The sequence below is a fragment of the Rhinatrema bivittatum genome, chromosome 10, assembly GCF_901001135.1.
Source record: "Rhinatrema bivittatum chromosome 10, aRhiBiv1.1, whole genome shotgun sequence".
Taxonomy (NCBI): Eukaryota; Metazoa; Chordata; class Amphibia; order Gymnophiona; family Rhinatrematidae; genus Rhinatrema; species Rhinatrema bivittatum.
In genome coordinates, this window is record NC_042624.1 from 128,151,407 (window position 1) to 128,172,930 (window position 21,524).

General features: G+C 43.5%; 1 protein-coding gene across 3 annotated transcripts in view; it reads left to right on the forward strand.

Annotated features, from left to right (window-relative positions):
* LOC115100118 (ATP-dependent DNA helicase PIF1-like) overlaps positions 1–21,524 on the forward strand; it is a gene marked incomplete at its 5' end in the record, with an annotated part of 57,057 nt that overhangs the window by 25,577 nt on the left and 9,956 nt on the right. For all 3 annotated transcript variants that reach the window (XM_029618348.1, XM_029618351.1, XM_029618350.1), the window contains 2 exon segments: positions 14,906–15,051; positions 16,726–16,917. In XM_029618348.1, the coding sequence (XP_029474208.1) occupies positions 14,906–15,051; positions 16,726–16,917 (338 nt within the window).

Genomic DNA, 21,524 nt, shown 5'->3' on the forward strand with positions numbered 1-21,524 from the left:
CCTTGTGAGACTGGAATATTGGGCATCCAAATGGCAGATGAAATTTAATGTGGATAAGTGCAAGGTGATGCATATAGGGAAAAATAACCCATGCTATAGTTACACAATGTTGGGTTCCATATTAGGTGCTACAACCCAAGAAAGAGATCTAGGTGTCATAGTGGATAACACATTGAAATCGTCGGTGCAGTGTGCTGCGGCAGTCAAAAAAGCAAACAGAATGTTGGGAATTATTAGAAGGGAATGGTGAATAAAACGGAAAATGTCATAATGCCTCTGTATCGCTCCATGGTGAGACCGCACCTTGAATACTGTGTACAATTCTGGTCGCCGCATCTCAAAAAAGATATAATTGCGATGGAGAAGGTACAGAGAAGGGCAACCAAAATGATAAAGGGGATGGAACAGCTCCCCTATGAGGAAAGACTAAAGAGGTTAGGACTTTTCAGCTTGGAGAAGAGACGACTGAGGGGGATATGATAGAGGTGTTTAAAATCATGAGAGGTCTAGATGTGAATCGGTTATTTACTCTTTCGGATAGTAGAAAGACTAGGGGGCACTCCATGAAGTTAGCATGGGGCACATTTAAAACTAATCGGAGAAAGTTCTTTTTTACTCAACGCAAAATTAAACTCTGGAATTTGTTGCCAGAGAATGTGGTTTCCTGCAGTTAGTATAGCTGTGTTTAAAAAAGGATTGGATAAGTTCTTGGAGGAGAAGTCCATTACCTGCTATTAAGTTCACTTAGAGAATAGCCACTGCCATTAGCAATGGTTACATGGAATAGACTTAGTTTTTGGGTACTTGCCAGGTTCTTATGGCCTGGATTGGCCACTGTTGGAAACAGGATGCTGGGCTTGATGGACCCTTGGTCTGACCCAGTATGGCATTTTCTTATATTTATCAATTTATCATTTTATGCTCAAAGTGAGGTACAAAGTAATAGCATTGATTAATGTTTAAATATAATATGGAAAAAACTCACCCAATGTGATTTTGGCCTTTACAGAAACTTTTTATCATAAATTGAAAAGAAAAATTAAAAGGGAATTTAAAAAAAAGATTAAAAAAGCTGACTCATTCCAAAATTATGTTCAGACTGCAAGTGGTAGTTCTATTCATATATAATCATAACTAGCTAAAAAAAATCCCTAAACTTGTAAAGGTGGAAAAGTCCATGAGGTTGCTTTCACCAAGAACAAAGCCACAAAAGTTATCCACAATATGCTCACATTTGCAAATATTTATCTACAAAGTCTCCAACAAAACGTCTTTGTTTAACTGACTAGGGGAGTCTTCTGTGGAAATCAAATAATTAAAAAAGAAAGTGTCAGAGTCACTTGATGCGGTGTTCCTAGGGAGGTTTGTATTTAATTAAATTTGAAGGGTTGGGGTGTTTTTTTTCCCCACGAAATAGCACGATAAAAGTTATCTGAACCAGGGAGTGGACCGAAATGGCTCTCCCCAGACCCAAAAACGAAATGGGGACGAAAAAAAATTGTATGCACCCCTAATTTTAATGCCGGAAACAGATGCTCCATAAGATGCACAGACGCCCAGGAACGGAGCCAGTTTAGCATACCATTTTTTTAAAATTTTCCCCCTCTGAACCCTAGGTGCGTCTTATGGAGTGAAAAATACGGTACCTAGTAACTTCATTGTGTGTTCCCTGGTCTTTGTACTTTTTGAATGAGTAAACAACTAATTAAAGTTTACTCATTCCATTCCACTCATTATTTTATAAACCTCTACCATATTTCTCCATCAACTGTCTCTTCTCCATGCTGAAAAGTCCTTACCTCTTCAGCCTTTCCTTATAGGAGAATCGTTCTATCCCCTTTATCATTTTGGTCGCCCTTCTCTGTACCTTTTCTAATTCTGCTACATCTTTTTGAGATGTGGTGAACTGCACACAATACTCAAGAAGGTTGCACCATGGAGCAATGCAGAGGCATTATGATATTCTCTGTTTTATTCTCCATTCCTTTCCTAATAATCCCCAGCATTCTGTTTGTGTATGATATATGAACACAAGATGAGGATGCACCATGGAGTGATACAGAGACATTATGATATCTCTGTTTTATTCTCCATTCCTTTCCTAATAATCCCCAGCATTCTGTTTGTGTATGATATATGAACACAAGATGAGGATGCACAATGGAGTGACACAGGGACATTACGATATTCTCTGTTTTATTCTCCATTCCTTTCCTAATAATCCCCAGCATTCTGTATGTGTATCATATATGAACACAAGATGAGGATGCACCATGGAGTGATACAGAGACATTATGATATTCTCTGTTTTATTCTCCATTCCTTTCCTAATAATCCCCAGCATTCTGTTTGTGTATGATATATGAACACAAGATGAGGATGCACCATGGAGTGATACAGAGACATTATGATATTCTCTGTTTTATTCTCCATTCCTTTCCTAATAATCCCCAGCATTCTGTTTGTGTATGATATATGAACACAAGATGAGGATGCACCATGGAGTGATACAGAGACATTATGATATTCTCTGTTTTATTCTCCATTCCTTTCCTAATAATCCCCAGCATTCTGTTTGTGTATGATATATGAACACAAGATGAGGATGCACCATGGAGTGATACAGAGGCATTATGATATTCTCTGTTTTATTCTCCATTCCTTCCCTAATAATCCCCAGCATTCTGTTTGTGTATGATATACGAACACAAGATGAGGATGCACCATGGAGTGATACAGAGACATTATGATATTCTCTGTTTTATTCTCCATTCCTTTCCTAATAATCCTTAGCATTCTGTTTGTGTATGATATATGAACACAAGATAAGGATGCACCATGGAGTGATACGGAGGCATTATGATATTCTCTGTTTTATTCTCCATTCCTTTCCTAATAATCCCCAGCATTCTGTTTGTGTATGATATATGAACACAAGATGAGGATGCACCATGGAGTGATACAGAGACATTATGATATTCTCTGTTTTATTCTCCAGTCCTTTCCTAATAATCCCCAGCATTCTGTTTGTGTATGATATATGAACACAAGATGAGGATGCACCATGGAGTGATACAGAGGCATTATGATATTCTCTGTTTTATACTCCATTCCTTTCCTAATAATCCCCAGCATTCTGTTTGTGTATGATATATGAACACAAGATGAGGATGCACCATGGAGTGATTCCTTTCCTAATAATCCCCAGCATTCTGTTTCTGTATATATTGAACACAAGATGAGGATGCACCATGGAGTGATACAGAGACATTATGATATTCTCTGTTTTATTCTCCATTCCTTTCCTAATAATCCCCAGCATTCTGTTTGTGTATGATATATGAACACAAGATGAGGATGCACCATGGAGTGATTCCTTTCCTAATAATCCCCAGCATTCTGTTTGTGTATGATATATGAACACAAGATGAGGATGCACCATGGAGTGATACAGAGGCATTATGATATTCTCTGTTTTTTCTCCATTCCTTTCCTAATAAACCCTAGCATTCTGTTTGCTTTCTTGGCTGCTGCTACCGCCACACTAAACTGAAGATTTCAATGTATAATCAACGATAACGCCTAGATCCTTTTTCTGAATGGTGACTCCTAATGTGAAACCTTGCATTTTGTAGCTATAATTTGGGTTACTCTTCCCTAAGTACATCACTTTGCACTTGTCCACATTAAATTTCATTTGTCATTTGCATGCCCAGACTCCCAGATTTGCAAGGTTCTCTTGCGATATCTCACGATCCTAGGCAAATTTGATCACCTCACTTGTTCCCATTTCCAGGACATTTATGAATATATTAAAAAGTGGTGGCCCTAGAACAGATCCCTGGGGCACTCCACTATTCACCATTCTCCATTGGTAAAATTTACCATTTAGCCCTACTCTCTGTTTTCTCTTAACCAGTTGGCAATCCACAATAGGACATTGCCTCCTATTCAACAAGAAAAAAGCAGAATTGCTTATTTTTATTATTTTCTCACAATTAAGTATTAAATTAGAAAGACAGCTAATCATAAATGGTAACCACACACCATTCCCCATTTAGAGTATATTATTGAACAATGTAACCGTATAATAATGGCAACCTATGGATAATTGAGAAACCACATATTTGTGCCTGACTGTAAACCGTTGTGATGGTGCACTACTATACGACGGTATAGAAAAGTTTTAAATAAATAAATACTTTTTAGTTTTCTTAGAAGCCTTCTGAAAATCCAATACACCACATCCCCCAGTTCACCTTTGTCCACATGTTTATTCACCCCTTCATAAAAATATAGGAGATTTGCGAGGCAAGACTTCCCTTGGTAAATCCATGCTGGCTGTGTCCCATCAAACCATGACTATCTAAATGTTTTAACTTTATTCTTTATAACAGTTTCCATGATTTTTCCCAGTACTGAAGTCAGGCTCACTGGTCTATAGCTTCCGGGATCACTCCTGGATCCCTTTTTAAATATTGGGGGTTGCATTAGCCATCTTTCAATCTTCAGGTATAATGGATGATTTTAATGATAGGTTACAAATTAATTGAAATAGGTCTAAAATTTATTTTGTTAATTCTTTCAGAACTCTGGGGTGTATACCATCTAGTCTAGGCGATTTACTACTCTTCAATTTGTCAATCAGGCCTACCACATCTTCTAGGTTCACCGTGATTTGGTTCAGTCCATCTGAATCATTACCCATGAAAACCTTCTCCATTACGGGTACCTCCCCAACATCCTGTTCAGTAAACAACCGAAGAAAAGAAATCATTTAATCTTTCCGCGATGGCCTTATCTTCTCTAAGTGCCCCTTTAACCCCTCGATCATTTAACAGTCCTACCGACTCCCTCGCAGGCTTTCTGCTTCTGATATATTTAAAAAGTTATTGTGAGTTTTTGCCTCTATGGCCAACTTTTAAATTCTCTTTTAGCCTTTCTTATCAATGTCTTACATTTAACTTGCTAATGCTTATCCATTATCCTACTTTCTTCTGTTGGATCCTTCTTCCAATTTTTGAATGAAGGTCTTTTGGTTAAAATAGCCTCTTTCTCCTCATCTTTTAACCATGTGTTGCATCCCGGCTGCAAGGGTGCCACGACCGGCCTGCTCACCTCACGCTGCCCTCTACGAGCTCCAGTCTCACCGCTGCTGCCAGCTCCCGGCATCCCAACGCTCACCACGGCCCTCTCCGGCTTCCTCCATGCCGCAGGCCTCGCAGTGGAGCTCCCGTCGGGGCTCCGCGTCTTCGGCCACCTCGGCTCCGCCCCTAGGCCTCGCACACCCAACATCCTCAGATTTAAAGGGCCAAGCGCGGGAAAACTTAGTCGGGACGCAGAATGATGATGTCACATAACTTCCTTATATATAGCGAGGCCCGGTCCTCAGGACCTCGCCTTGGCAATCGGGTCGACACCTTGCTCTACTGGTTTGCCTGTTCCTTGTATCTGATCCTTGTTCTTGCGTCCTGTGTCCTTACTCAGGTAGTACCTTCTCGGACTGATCTCTGGTATTGACCTTGGCCTTCCTGACTACTCTCTTCGTCTCTGCCTGGAATTGACCACTGCCTGCCTGACCATTCTCTTCATCTGCTGCCTGGAACTGACTCTCGCTTGCCTTGACTACCCTCGGACTGACCCTGGTATTGACCCCTGCTTGGCTGACCACTTCTGGATGGATACCCTTGCACTTCACTCGGACACACTCTTCTGGCCTATCGTGACTACCAGACCAACCTGCTTGGATTCAACCCGCAGGCGCTGCCTGTCTCGCCCAGAGAACCTTCCTGAACTGTTACCTCCCTGTGAGATCTCTGGAGCTTCCAGTTCAGGCCTGGTCCATCCTCCTTGCATCAGCCCGCACCCTTGCTCGTGGTGGGCACACCCCCGTACCTCTCCGGAAGACCATCTGAGGCCCACCTAAGTCCAGGTACCCAAGGGCTCAACCTGCGGAAACCCTGGACTGTTATTGGCGAAGTTCCAGCTAGCCTCTCTTTCTCGTGTGCTCCGCCTTCTGGTGGCAGGCGCTCTCTGGGTCCGACCAGAGGGCCGTACCAATCCTGCACCAGGCCACCTCCAGCGCAACACCATGCCGGTAATCATTTTGTCTTCCTTCCACCATGTAATACATCTGGACTGTGCTTCTAGGATGGTAATTTTTTTTTTTTTAACAATGTTCACGCCTTTTGCACACCTTTTACTTTTGTAGCTGCACCTTTGTGGTTTTTTTTTTTAAACTATTTTTCTCATTTTATCAAAGTTTCCCTTTTGAAATGTTAGTGCTAGAGCCATGGATTTACTTACTGTCCCCCTTCCAGTCATTAATACAAATTTGATAATATTATGATCATTATTGCCAAGAGGCCCACCACCGTTACCTCTCTCACCAAATTGGTGCTCCACTGAGAATTAGATTTAAAATTGCTCCTTCTCTCATCTGTTCCTGAACCAATTGCTCCAAAAAACTGTCTTTTATTCCATCCAGGAACTTTATCTCTCAAGCATGCCCTGATGTTTCACTTATCAAGTCAATCTTGGGGTAATTGGTAGTGCAGTAAAAATGGGAGATTTCAATTTGGTTAGCTTCCCTAATAATTTTCACTGTCCCTCTAACCATCTTCGCCGGGTGGATGGTAGTATACTCCTATCATTATACTCCTTCCCCAGCACACACAGGGATTTCTACCCGTAAAGATTCAATTGTGCATTTAGTCTCATGCAGGATGTTTATCCTGTTGGACTCTATGCCAATCCCAGACATAAGCCACCACACCGCCTCCTGGGTGCTCCTCTCTGTCATTGCGATATAATTTGTACCCCGGTATAGCACTGTCCCATTGGTTGTCCTCTTTCCACCATGTCTCTGAGATGCCAATTAAGTCTATGTCATCATTTACTGCTATACATTCTAATTCTCCCATCTTACTTCTTAGACTTCTGGCATTAGCATACAAACATTTCAAAGTTTGCTTTTTTGTATTTTTATTCTGCTTTTTAATTGATAGGGATAAGTTAGAATTTTTTAGCTCAGGTGAGTTTTTAGTTACAGGCACTTGGACTATTTTTCAAATTATTGGAACCTCACTGTCGGGATGCACTAATTCTAATGCATCATTAGTATCCTTTGAAGATACCTCTCTCCGAACCATGCGCTGAGCGACTGTCGGCTTTCCCCTTTGTTCTAGTTTAAAAGCTGCTCTATCTCCTTTTTAAAGGTTAGCGCCAGCAGTCTGGTTCCACCCTGGTTAAGGTGGAGCCCATCCCTTCGGAAGAGACTCCCCCTTCCCCAAAAGGTTCCCCAGTTCCTAACAAAACTGAATCCCTCTTCCTTGCACCATTGTCTCATCCACGCATTGAGACTCCGGAGCTCTGCCTGCCTCTGGTGACCTGCGCGTGGAACAGGGAGCATTTCAGAGAATGCTACCCTGGAGGTTCTGGATTTAAGCTTTCTACCTAAGAGCCTAAATTTGGCTTCCAGAACCTCCCTCCCACATTTTCTTATGTCATCATTGCCCACATGTACCACGACAGCTGGTTCCTCCCTAGCACTGTCTAAAATCATATCTATGTGACACATGTGGTCCGCCGCCTTCTCACTAGGTAGGCATGTTACCAGGCGAACCTCCCGCCCACCAGCCACCCAGCTATCTACATTCCTAATAATTGAATCACCAACTATGATGGCCGACCTAACCCTTCCCTCTTGGGCAGTAGCCCTGGGAGACACCTCCTCTATGCAAGAGACAATGCACCACATTTGCTAAGTAACTACACAGAATATAAATTATTTTTGTAGAATAAATAGCAGCAGTTGAAGCTACTCATGCTCAACATAAAACAAATCCAATATTATTCTGGGAGGCAGTGAAGGCTGTACTTAGAGGTGAAATAATTAGTTATACAACTGGCAGGAAATGGAAGTGGAATAAAGATATTTTAGACCTGAAAAGTGACTGACATACTACAAAAACCAAATGAATAGGCTTCATACAGATGACTTGAAGGTTAGATTCTGGAATGCACAAAAACTTTAAATGATCTTTTACATCCAAGGGTGACTGAGTCATTGTTTGCATTTAAACACAGACTGTTCCAGTTGACAGTAAATCAGGGAAATTTGGAAAAGTCACAAGTAAAAATCCAATTATATATGTTTAGAGGATATGTGTAGAAAGCAGGTAGTAGAAGATCTACAGACGTGTGTAGTACTTTGGTCTGATCATAGGACAGTAATAGGGAGACTTTGTATAAAGATTGGGCAAGCAAATTTTAAAAAGAGGGAGAAAAGGATTTGTTCTAGAGTAGAAATGTCTGCTTTTAAATAAGAATGGGATGGAATAGGGATTAGAATGATTGCCAGAAATTGAATGTGGAGGAGTTAACAAATGGATGGTTAAAGTCTAATGGAGATTTATAATAAGCATCTAAAAGGGTTCTGATGGTAAATCCCATGGTGTATCGTCCTGAGTTGGGTGCAATTAAAAAAGAGAGATGTTGTTTAGAGCAGTGGTTCTCAACCGGTGTGTCGCCACACTTCCCGGTCCCCCGCTGACCCAACTGCTCCCTGGTCCTCCCCCGCCCGGGCTTAAAATGCTGATAGACCGGGCGGAACGCGGCAGGACAGCTGGAGTCAGCGGCATCGGCATGGTCTCTTCTTCCCGCCCCCCGCCGCGGCCTGGAAGAGGAAGTGATGAGCTACGGGTGTGTGTGCGGGAAGAAGAGACCATGTGAGTTTGGTCAGCATCGGCCCGAAGAACAGAAGAGAGACACGGCCGGAGGAATGAGCAGCGCACCTCAGAGAAAACAGATGAACGTCAACCCCCACCCATGGGCCGTCGGCTGCCACTCAAAGATGGCGCCGATGGCCCTTTGCCCTTACCATATGACAGGGTATCCGTGCCATTGGCCGGCCCCTGTCACATGGTAGGAGCACTGGCTGGCCGCCATCTTTAAAGATGGCCGCCACCATCTTTAAAGATGGCCGCCACCATCTTTAAAGATGGCGCCGACCATCCAGTGCTCCTACCATGTGACAGGGGCCGGCCAATGGCACGGATACCCTGTCATATGATAAGGGCAAAGGGCCATCGGCGCCATCTTTGAGTGGCAGCCGACGGCCTGAGAACGGGAGATCGCTCCCGGGACCACCACTAGACCACCAGGTATGTTTTGGGGGGATCCGGGAGGGTGGGAAAAGCTAAGGGGTCGTTTTTAAAGGGTCTGGTGGGGGGGGTGGGGTTTATCGGGCCATCGGCGCCATTTTTGAGTGGCAGCCAAAATGGCGCAGATGGACCGAGAGCAGGAGATCGGTCCCTGCGCCCCCACTGGACCACTAGATACTCGTAAAATGTTTTGGGGGGTTTCGGGAGGGTGGGGGAAGGTAAGGGATTCGTTTTATAGGGTCTTGGTGGGTTTAGGGGTTTTTGGTGTGCTGGTTTTCCCCGCCCTCCCCGATTTACGATTTTTCACGATAAATCGGGGAATTTCTATTGTATCGCGACTCTTAACGATTTTGACGATTTAAAATATATCTGATGATTGTTTTAAATCATCAAAAACGATTCACATCCCTAATGTGTATATGTGAGTGACTGAGAGCATGTGTGTATAGGTGTGTCATTGAGAGCCAGTGTGAGAGAGAGTGCTGGTATGTGACTGAGAGAGAGGAGAAAGTTCCAAGCAAACCACCCCTCCTGCTAATTCAAAACAATCTCAGGACACCTGGATATAAGAAAATTATTCCTTACCTGCTAATTTTCGTTCCTGTAATACCATGGATCAGTCCAGACGGTGGATCTCGAGGCGACTAATGACTTCAGGGTCTCCGATCATCTATATGTCCCCCGTCCAGCAGATGGAGTCAGAACAGAGCTCGAGGGACGTCACCCTATAGGCGAGCACACCCTCTGCAGGAGCTCAGTATAAGTATATCAAAGCTCGATTAATGACAGAGTACAGTCTGGATCAAGTTTATTTAACCATCAACACAACTAGAAAAAGTAACGTGAACTGTAACTGGTAACTCTTGGCAGAAAACCAACTTGTAGGGAGCTGTGAATACAGCAATGAAACAATGAACGATAAAGTAGTCAGCCAAAGAGAGAACCCGAGCAGGAGCCAGAGTGGTGGGCGTCTGGACTGATCCATGGTACTACAGGAACGAAAATTAGCAGGTAAGGAATAATTTTCTTTTCCCTGTACGTACCAGAATCAGTCTCAGACGGTGGGATGTACCCAAGCTTCCCTAAATCGGGTGGGACCCTGAGAGCCCTGCTCGGAGAACCTGGTCGCCAAAGTGCCCCGATGCTGACGACGCCAGGTGTTATCGATAATGTCGAGAAAGTGTGCAGTGATTTCCATGTGGCCGCTTGACAAATTTCCTGAGAGGAGACGGACCGTACCTCCGCCCAGGAAGCTGCCTGCGAGCGAGTGGAGTGTGCGACAACTCCACCAGGCGGAGCTCGTCCCGCTCCGATGTAAGCTGCGGCAATGGCGTCCTTTAGCCATCGTGCAATCGTAGTCTTCGAGGCCGGTGAACCTTTCTTCGGACCCGACCAGAGGACAAATAGTATAAGTCATTAGTCTCCTCCAGATCCACCGTCTGGACTGATCCTGGTACATACAGGGAACAAACGTTTCCAGGTATGCAGAACAAAAACATTTTTGTATCCTTATTTTTCATTACTGTGTCTTTGTGCGCTATTTTGAAATATTTTATTGGTATCTAGAAATTTTTTATATGAGTTTTTAATTATTGGATATTCCATTCATCAGCTGTTTTAAAATAATCTGTTCTTTTTGTTAGTATGGTTTTACTGCTACTGATTTTATATTTCTTGATTTGTTTTATAAGGATGGGTGATGTTTCTCTTTTTCCTTTGTTGCACTGCATACAGAGACTCTGGCTTGCTGCGGTTTCCAATTCAGTTTTTGTCTGCATGCTTCTAGTTATGCGTTTTGGTCTCTTTATTCTTTGTTAGGTGAGGGTCAGCACATGTGACTCAGGTGAGGTTTTCTGCTGGCGTGTAGTTTCTCTGTAGGGCTCTATAGCAGCCTGACTTGGTCCCTTTTCCTAATAGGAGGTGTATTGGTGTCTTAAGGCCTGGTGTAATATTTCAGTGTTGCCTTTTCTTAGGTAAGGTGGTTACTGTTTAAGTGCTGGAAATTGGTGCTGTTTTGGTGTGTGGATGTTTACTATTTATGTAATTTCTGTTCAGACAGAATATGTATCTTTTCCTTGTGTCATTTTAAACAATAAAAATAATTACTGGGCCTTTACTTTTTATTTCCGCCGTGAATTGTAATGAGCAGTGTGTCAGACATGTGAGCGTGGCCTGTCAGGTGTGTCACGATGGGAAAAAGGTTTGAGAACCACTGCTATAGTGGATGAAGCCTGTAATTTGGGAGTGATTTGGATTTAAGATTAACTATGAAGTCTCAAATATAGAAAGTGGAAAAAGCGGCATTTAAAAGGTTATGTCTGGTTTGACAGTTAAAGCCTTTGTCTTTTAACAGATTTGAGGACAATGGAAGTAATAAGTAAGATTGATTATTGCAATGTCCTGTATGTAGCGTTACTACAGAAGTTATTAAGTGTGTTAAATTAGTTATAAATGGAGCAGCTAGAATGATTATGGAATCTCAACCACATGAGCATATAACTCTAATCTTATATTGGCTGGCTGGTAAAGGAAAGAATAGATTTCAAGATGTTGGTATTGTTTAAAGCTTTGCATATTGAAGGCTATTCCTTGTCTAGATTAGTTCAACCTTATGACAACAGTCGAATCTTACATTCTTTAGAACAAAATCTTTTAATGGAACCAAGTTTTAGGAGTTATAAGAATTAGGAATGCAAAATAGAACTTTTTCTATAGGAGGACCAAGCAGTGAAACACTGCTTCTAATGAATTAAGGAAAATGGAGGAGCTGAATTTTTTTTAGAAAATTTATAAGGTCATATGTTTATAAAGAAGTTTATGTAAATGTATCTTAATTTTAATGTTGTATGTTTTTTAAGCTGTAAATTGCACAGATCCACAGCATTTGGATGTAGTGATTATAAATGTAATAAATAATATAAAAAATGGAAAAGGACAATAGGCTCTCTATGATTGGTTTTGGAGAAGTTTTTAGAAACTTTTATTTATTATTTATTTGTTTAACAGCTTTTAATATACCGGTGTTCGTGCGAGCACATCACGCCGGTTTACAATAAATTATATCAGCCCAAAATTTATTTTTGTCATTAAAAGAGTCCATTAATGACAAAAATAAATTTTTGGGCTGATTAATTTTCTCAGTTGACATACTCCAATCTAGAATGGCTAAACAGGCAAATTTCAGAGCAAGATATCCTCCAATTAATTCAGGAGCTAAAAGTACATAAATCATCTGGCCCAGATGGACTTCCAGCACTTTTCGAGCCATTCCGAGAACCCATGGTTTTGGTTAGTATTACAAACACTTTTTTTAGAAATGGATTATTGCAATTCCTTACTCTTGGGATTATAGGTAAAAACGGTAAGACCCTTGCAATTACTACAAAATTCTGCTGCAAAGGTACTGTCTGGAATTTGAAATACAATTATATGACCCCTGTACAGTTTAATTTACATTGGCTGCCTGTTGAAGCCCGAATTCGTTATAAAGTTTTACTTAGAATACACAAGATGTTACAGAAGACAGGAATCAGAGGGTTGGGTACAAGTTTACTTGTTTATACACACCAGCGTAATTTAAGATCCTCAAACTAAGGCCTATTATCTGTTCCATCATTTCAACAAGTGCATCTGGGTAAAGCACAAGACCGTACCTTATCTTATGGAATACTCTGCCAAAACAGCTGTATCTCTTAAAAGATGAAAAAGTCTTTAAGAAGGAAGTAAAAACCTGATTATTTAAAAGAGCCTTTCAAGAAGTAAGGTGGAATTAAAGAGGGCCGAAAAAGATAAAATGCTGAAATATCTTGAATAAGTTTTGATTGACATATGAACCTTGGCCTAGAAGAAAATGGAAAGTCATGAATACTACTGATGTATTAGGAAGAATATACACTGGGTGTGGTTAATAGTCATGCATCAATTTGCAATCTGGAGTGATACATTCATTTGTATATAGTTGCAATCATTTACATTTAAATAATGATTACTTTGTATATCTACAGTTTCGCAGCTATATCTCACCCATGAAGAGGCAGATAGTTAAGTCATATACTATTGGACCTTTCCACCGTTTATTGAGTTTGTTAAAAACCATGTGAATGTTACCACTATATATAAGTTTTACATATTAACTCAAAATATTTAGTGTTACAAACATTAGCTGATGTATAGACTCATGACCTGGAATGTGAATTATTGGATGGTTATATATATGCTTGAGATGATCTCATAAGACAAGCAGTGAGTGGAATAATGATGTGAGAAATTCAAAGATTATGAACAGAATAATAATGTGGTCAAGCAAGGCTTTTAAAGTTAAGGTTGCATTGTCTGATAATTCTTAAGTGTTTTCAACCTAAAACGGCATTTGTGCATTTCTATCCAACCATTCTAGCAAAGTTTATTACAATATTTCATAGTACTGTTCACAGATAAATTTCCATGGACAGCGGCATTCTGTTTATTAGGTCATGTAGACTCCTTACAATCGGTCAAAACATCTGCAAGATGCTCCTGGTTAAGGGCTGCTGGTGGTGCTTAAGCTTATATTGGCTAAGTGGTTGGACAATACTAGTCTGGATTTTACAAGCTGGAGAGTATCTGTTGGATTTGTTTCTGCTAGAGAGGAAATTGATGGATAAATGCTCTACCAAGAAGCAACATGTCTTTCAACAAATTTGGTTGGCATTTAATTCCTTGCCAATGGAATTGAAGATTAAGATTTGCTAACTTCTATAGAACTTCCTCAGCATCACCGAACTGTGGGAAGAACAGGAAGGAAGGGATAGGGGTTGCCTAAATTGTATGTGTTATGGAAATAATTAATAAAGATGTTAAAGAGAGTAAGTGGCACTTACCTTTTGCATTGTTCACTTCAAAACATTTGAAAGAATCCAAGCATTGTTTTTTTTTCCATTGATTAACAGATTGCATATCAGTTTCACAATCAGCACACACATTTTATAAAGCAAACGCTCAATAGACCTTCATGTTAATATCTGAAGTGGACAAAGTATTTAATGTACTTAGTCTGTTATATCCAACTACAAATTGATCAGTGCAGATTACAGCATGAATGCTCATAAACATATCAATACAGTACATAACATGTCACATAAGTAATGCAAAACACACCTTACATAAATTCAAACGTACAATCAAAAAGCAATAGCATGACATCAAGTGCAAACACATCATATAACAAAGAATACCATATAAATGGAAAACATAAACATATCAATACAGTACATATCATGTCACATAAATAATGCAAAACACACCTTACATAAATTCAAACGTACAATCAAAAAGCAATAGCATGATATCAAGTGCAAACACATCATATAACAAAGAATACCATATAAAATGGAAAACAAAATCCAATTATGCAATAATACTAGTAATCCAGGTAATCATTAATACATCTATATCCTATCCCCCCGAGCTACAATGTTATATGTATTAATGTCTTATTATAATACTCTCCCTTTTACCCTATAAAAGTTACCATGTTACAATGTTTATTTTATACTTTCCCATTTTACCCTGTTACAATGTAAAATAAGCAGACCTTGCCTTATTTGTTTAGTTAATTGTAAACCGATGTGATATCTCGATCGAATGTCGGTATATAAAAGCAATTAAATAAATAAATAATTCAAACCATATTGAAAAATCATTATAATAACTTTGAAACCTGCACAATTCCCTTACAGTATATGAATTTGATTTCTCTGCAGGTATGCCTAATGTGAGGTTCCTGTGTGGGGTCACTGAGGTTATTAAACCAGAATGTTGGATCTTCAAAGGCCGTAATGGAGTTCTTTTAAGTCGCAAGCAGCTCCCTTTGAAACTGGCATGGGCTATTTCAATTCATAAAAGCCAGGTGAGCCATATACCCTGCAGGTTCTGCTGTCAGGGAAGTAAGAGTCCTAGATGCTGGTTAGGAAGATTCTTTGCATGGGGATTGGAGGATTGCTGTAATAATGTTCTGGCTTAGAAACCAGACAGCCAACGAGCTGGGGACTGCACTCAGCAATCAAAGTGCACACAAGGACAAGTGCAGAAAGAATTTTGATTGGTCCAGAAGTTTATCATTCACAGTGGGGTAGATTTTCAAAGGGTTACGCGCGTAACCCCGAAAACCTACCCCAAACACCCCCCTGCGCACTCTGCCGAGCCTATTTTGCATAGGCTCGGCAGAGTGCGCAAGCCCCGGGACAAGCGTAAGTCCCGGGGCTTTCCTGGGGGGGGGCGTGGCGCGGTGGCGCATCATTCGGGGGCGTGGCCGCGGGCGTGATTCCGGTCTGGGGACTGGCCACCCCCGGCCCGGAACCTGGCGCGCCGGCAGGCGGCCCGCGTGTGCGAGTTACGCCTGCCTTGAGCAGGCGTAACTCGCACACGTGGGCCGCCTGGAACGCCCCCGGACCGGAACCTGGCGCGCTGGCAGGTGGCCCGCGTGTGCGAGTTACGCCTGCCTCGAGCAGGCGTAACTCGCACACGCGGGCCGCCCCCGGACTGGAACCTGGTGCGCCGGCAGGCGGCCCGCGTGTGCGAGTTGCGCCTGCCTTGAGCAGGCGCAACTCGCACACGCGGGCCACCTGAAACGCCCCCGGACCGGAACCTGGCGCGCCGGCAGGCGTCCCGCGTGTGCGAGTTGCGCCTGCTCGAGGCAGGCGTAACTCGCACACGCGGGCCGCCTGGAACGCCCCCGGACCGGAACCTGGCGCGCCGGGAGGCGGCCCGCGTGTGCGAGTTGCGCCTGCCTCAAGCAGGCGTAACTCGCACACGCGGGCCGCCTGGAACGCCCCCGGACCGGAACCTGGCGCGCCGGCAGGCGGCCCGCGTGTGCGAGTTGCGCCTGCCTTGAGCAGGCGTAACTTTGGGAATAAAGGTGGGGGGAGGCAGAAGGAAAGTTCCCTCCGAGGCCGCTCCGAGCCCTGCGCGCCCTGCGCTGCCCGCGCTGCCCTGCGCTGCCCGGAACGGCCACCTGAAACGCGCTGCCCGTTCCGGGCAGCGCGCGCAGGGCTCGGCACGCGCAAATGTGCATCCTCTTGTGGGCGCCGACCCTGGATTTTATAAGATACGCGCGGCTATGCTCGTATCTTATAAAATCCGGCGTACGGTTGTTTGTGCCTGGTGCGCGAACAAAAGTACACGCTTGCGCTTTTTTATAAAATGCACCACAGTCATTTTAATAAAGTTCATAAGCAGCAACTCCACTGTTTAACAAATGCTTGTTTAAAGGGGTCCCCCGACACGGACCCGTGTTTCGCCGACAGGCTGCGTCGGGAGGGACAACACTGAAATTTCACATTACCGACTAAACTGAAGGATCTCTTGAAAGTGTTGTCCCTCCCGACGCAGCCTGTCGGCGAAACACGGGTCCGTGTCGGGGGACCCCTTTAAACAAGCATTTGTTAAACAGTGGAGTTGCTGCTTATGAACTTTATTAAAATGACTGTGAATGATAACCTTCTGGACTTGTCCTTGTGTGTGCTTAGAAAGCAGACAGGACATATAGGATCATGCACTCTAACCTTTTCTTTAATTCTTTTAGGGGATGTCTCTGGACTGTGTGGAGATCTCTTTGGCTCGTGTTTTTGAAAGCGGTCAGGCATACGTAGCCCTATCCCGAGCTCGGAGCCTTCAGGGCCTGAGGGTAATGGATTTTGATCCTAAGGTTGTGAGAGCAGACCCTCATGTTCTGCAGTTTTACAGCAGACTGAGGAAGCAGTGTCTTCTAGCACAGGTGACCACATCCCTTTCAAACTTTCTTACCTATTTTCAGTTTTTATCTTGAAGGATCTTTTTTTGAAGTGGTGACAAACAATGCAAGGTGGATCCTCTAAGATTTAGAGTTATTTGATTTCATTAACTTCAAAAGAAGAGATTTCTCTGCTTTTTAAATATTTTTTATTACAGTTCCATAAAGTGTGATGACATGGAATATTTTGTTAATGGAAGTAGTTATAACTAGAACATGAAATCCATTCAAAAGTAAATTGAACAAGATTTTAGAGGAAGAAAAAGTGCGTTATTATATTGCTATATGCTAGAAAACAGTACCTATCCAATTATTCTGAACAGCGTTATATTTGGGGTTTGGAAGGAGGTTTTTTTGATTTCAGATGGTTTTTCACTTTCTTCTGGATTACCACACAGAGAGAGCCTCATTGGGCCATCGGAAGAAGATTGGTCTCTTCATCCTTACCAACTATGTAACAATCTACTGTGGCGTTTGGAGGGTAACTGTGCTTGCGCCCACATACACGTGTATATGGCCACCCTAGTATTTTATCAAATACATTTAAGTTTACCCTGCAACATTTGCACGCATGTAAAAGATACGCGTGAATAGATATTCAAATTAGTTGGCTAAGTTCTGATTTATCCAGCTAGTGGGGTAAGTCTTAAAAGTGCTACTTATCTGCTTAAGTAAGATAGCTGGATAAGTAGTGCTTTTAAAACATATCCAATTATCTTACTTAGCCAGATAAGTAAAGCCCAGATTAATCAGAATTTATCCAGATAAAGGGGGCATAACTGCCCTGCGCATTTATATTTGTCTTACTTTAAAAATATATGCAAGGAGATTTTACATGCGTAATTTACATGCATTTACCCCTGTGTAAGTCGGCAGATTTTCCAACATGTAAACGTCAATGAAATTACTAGTTTTAGCAATTTGTCTACCAGTTTGCCTAGTCCATCTGTAGGTCATTGTGACCTTCCTGTCTCTTCAGCCTGAACTCCCCTCATTTCACCCCCATTGGCCCTTTTTTTATATGTGTAAATTTACTTGTGAATCCTTACGCATGTATGTTTGAGGATTATAAATAGCATATATACGAGTATATGCTAATTTTTATGTATGTAACCTTTTGAAAAATCACCTTTTAGAATAGCCGATAGCTTGTGCACATAAACTACATGTTTACAGCCCATACCACGTCAACGACAAATAGTAAACTCACAGACCAGTTCGGATGTGTGGGTTGTACACACTAGTCAGCAGATGAAGACAGATACTTACTAACCTGAGATGACCTCAGCCTGTCAGTATTCTCTGCATCCCATGCTGTAGACCGAGGAGTCTGAGAGACTGCTTCTGAGGTGAAAGTCTAGTACTCCCTCCATCAGTCGAGCTGATCCAAATTTAGGCAGCTTCTGAAGTGAAAAACCTGTTCTCCCTTCTTCATTTGAACAGTGCCAGAGCCAGAGGGCTTACAGCTTTCCTAGGGCAAATTTGGGGTTAGCATTGCTTTTCCCCTTCTCTCTCCTCCCTTCTTATCTCTTACTGTCTTAAGCTGTCGCTTGCCCTTTAAAAAGAATTAAAAAGTATTTGTTCTTCAGACCAGGAAAGTTTCAAATAAATAAAGCAAAGGCAGATGAGAACTCAGAGTAGCTCAGGAGAGAGAAACTGGCAACAGTGCACATCCGTTCACAGTTTGTATTGAGAAAGTGAGGGTTTCACATTTTAATTTCTTTGCCACGAGTACTTATGGCCTCAGAGTGTGGGAAAAGCCTGTATCTGAGGCATAGGGGGGCACTGATAACGCTGGGTATGCCCCAATCCCAACAGTGAGGGCATTTCTCGAGGAGATGCTCCTGCTAGCCTCTCTCTCTCTGTCATTCAGCGGCTTGGCTACCATTGCACTTCCAGGGCTGGTTCCTTCTCTTATGGAAGCTACTTAGCAGGTCTGTCTCATTTTTTTTTTCTTTTTTTAAATTGTCTTTATTGAGACCATAATGCAATACACATTCAAGAGTACAGAAATATCATATTTCCTGGCGTGTAGCCAGATGGACTCAGAAGGAATGGGTATAGTATCCGCGTGCTAGCAGTTGGAGACTGATCTGACGTCAGCACGGGCGTATATATATACCCCCACAGGAAGCGTAGCAACTTAGTAATTTCCGTCTCCAAAGCAGTTTGGAGAGCCTGCACGATCGCTGAGCGTGTTTTCCAAATCTACTTTCTATTTTCTACTTTCTTACACCATCGAGCCCCACACTCATGCGGTGATACCCTAAGGTCCCTCCCCCAGTAGAGTTTCCCGGGGTGATTTCCGTGATCCCCCAGAGGTCTAAGTCCTCGGTCCGGTGGCCGAATCGCGGCAGGGACATAGCCCCCCGGGCGAGGTTCGGGTGAGGCATACGAGGCGCCTCTGTCCCGGCGTGGACGAGGCAGCGGGTGCATATCCTCAAACGTGGCGGTGAAGGTCCTTGCCCTCTCCCCCCGCAGCCGGAGACCGCCCGGGTTCCAGCCGGGAAGCGCTGAGGATCAGGTAAGGCGTACATCTCTTATTTCTGGTCTCCGAGGAACCAAGGATCGGCGGCGTGGCACGCTGTGGAGGGCGCCATTTTGTGGGCCTTGTTCAGGTATTGAGCACCCGTAATAGACGCGGCTCTATTCCTCCTTGTGCGTATATTGCCTTATTGCTGGGAACATATTGAGTGCCATAGAGTGTGTATTGCTGAGAGCCTATTGACTGCCATTGAGCGTGTATTACTAACAGCTTATTGTTGAGAGCCTATTGACTGCCATTCAGCGTGTATTGCTAACCGCTTATTGATGAGAGCCTATTGAATACCATTCAGCGTGTATTGCTAACGGCATATTGCTGAGAACAGATTGCATATTATTATTGTGCGCCTGTTGTATTAAGCGCATATTGCTGCCGCATATTATTATTGTGCGCCTGTTGTATTAAGCGCATATTACTGCTGCATATTATTATTGTGCGCCTGTTGTATTAAGCGCATATTGCTGCCGCATATTATTATTGTGCGCCTGTTGTATTAAGTGCATATTACTGCCGCATATTATTATTGTGTGCCTGTTGTATTAAGCACATATTGCTGCCGCATATTATTATTATTGTGCGCCTGTTGTATTAAGCGCATATTGCTTCCGCATACTATCATTGTGCGCCTGTTGTATTAAGCGCATATTACTGCAGCATATTATCATTGTGCGCCTGTTGTATTAAGCGCATATTGCTGCCGCATATTATTATTATTGTGCGCCTGTTGTATTAAGCGCATATTATTGCCGCATATTATTATTGTGCGCCTGTTGTATTAAGCGCATATTGCTGCCGCTTAATATTATTATTGTGCGCCTGTTCTATTAAGCATATATTATTGCCGCTTCTCATTCAGCGCATACTTTTCAATGGAGCAGAACGCCTCAGCGTCTTCAGCGGCGGCGCCGCCTGCCTCCGGCATTAAAGCCCTCAGCCTCTGCTCTGCATGCCAGCTTCGAGCCACGCACAGTGAAGAGCCAGACTCCCTATGTGTCCAATGTGAGGAGGCCGTGGGACCCTCGGGCCAGGACCAGTCTCAGCCACGATTTGCTGACAGTTCCCCAGGGGCTACCCCGGATTTAGCGGGCAGTCTCGACCAATCGGGAATCCCGGGGGATCTTGTACCCCGGCGATTAGAGGCTGCTTCCATTTCCTGGGTGGATCTCTTTAAGGGGATTCATGCCTTTGTACAGATGCAAACGGCTTCCCGTCCAGGCCCTGCTGTTCCCGCTGTTCCTGCGGTGGCTGCGACTGCGGCGGCTGCTGCGGTGGCGGCTCCTGTTCCTGGACCCTCGCGCCCTTATCGTGAGTGGGACCTCACCGGATCAGTCGGACCAGGAGGTTTCACCGGACGAGTCCGAACTCCCGGACGAGGGGGAGCTTCCCCCAGGGATTGAGCCATATAGAACCATGAGGCGGTTCTTCCCCAAGGAGGATCTCTCCGACCTGGTGTCTCAGTGTCTGGTGGAGTTGGATATTACAGGTCCCAGCGCTACGGTACCCTCTGCGCAGAACCCCCTGCTGGAAGGTCTTCGTCCTACAGCCCGCCACTTTCCATTCTTGCAAGCAGCACAACTGATAGATTTAGAATGGGCAGCACCAGCAGCTTCCTTCAAAGGGGGCTGGGCCCTGATGGGCATGTACCCCCTGGCACCGGCTATCCAGGACCTGCTGGGGTGCCCTCAGGTGGACGCCTTGATTAGCGCTGTGGTCAAGCACACTACCATTCCAGTTGAAGGGGGGATGGCCCTCAAGGAGCCTCATGACCGGCGACTGGACGCCATTCTGAAACAGACCTTTGAGGTGGCAACCATGTCCCTACGAATTGCGACCTGCTGCACCGTGGTGATGCGTTCCTGTTTATCACAGGCTAGGAGTAACACCCCGGGAGAAGAAATGGAATCAGCTCTCTCGTTCCTCACTGACGCAGCCTCCGACCTAGTCCGTACGGCAGCCAAGGGAGTTTCATCCGCAGTGGCAGCCAGGAGGCAGCTCTGGCTGCATAATTGGTCGGCCGACTCATCTTCCAAGACACGTCTCATGAGAA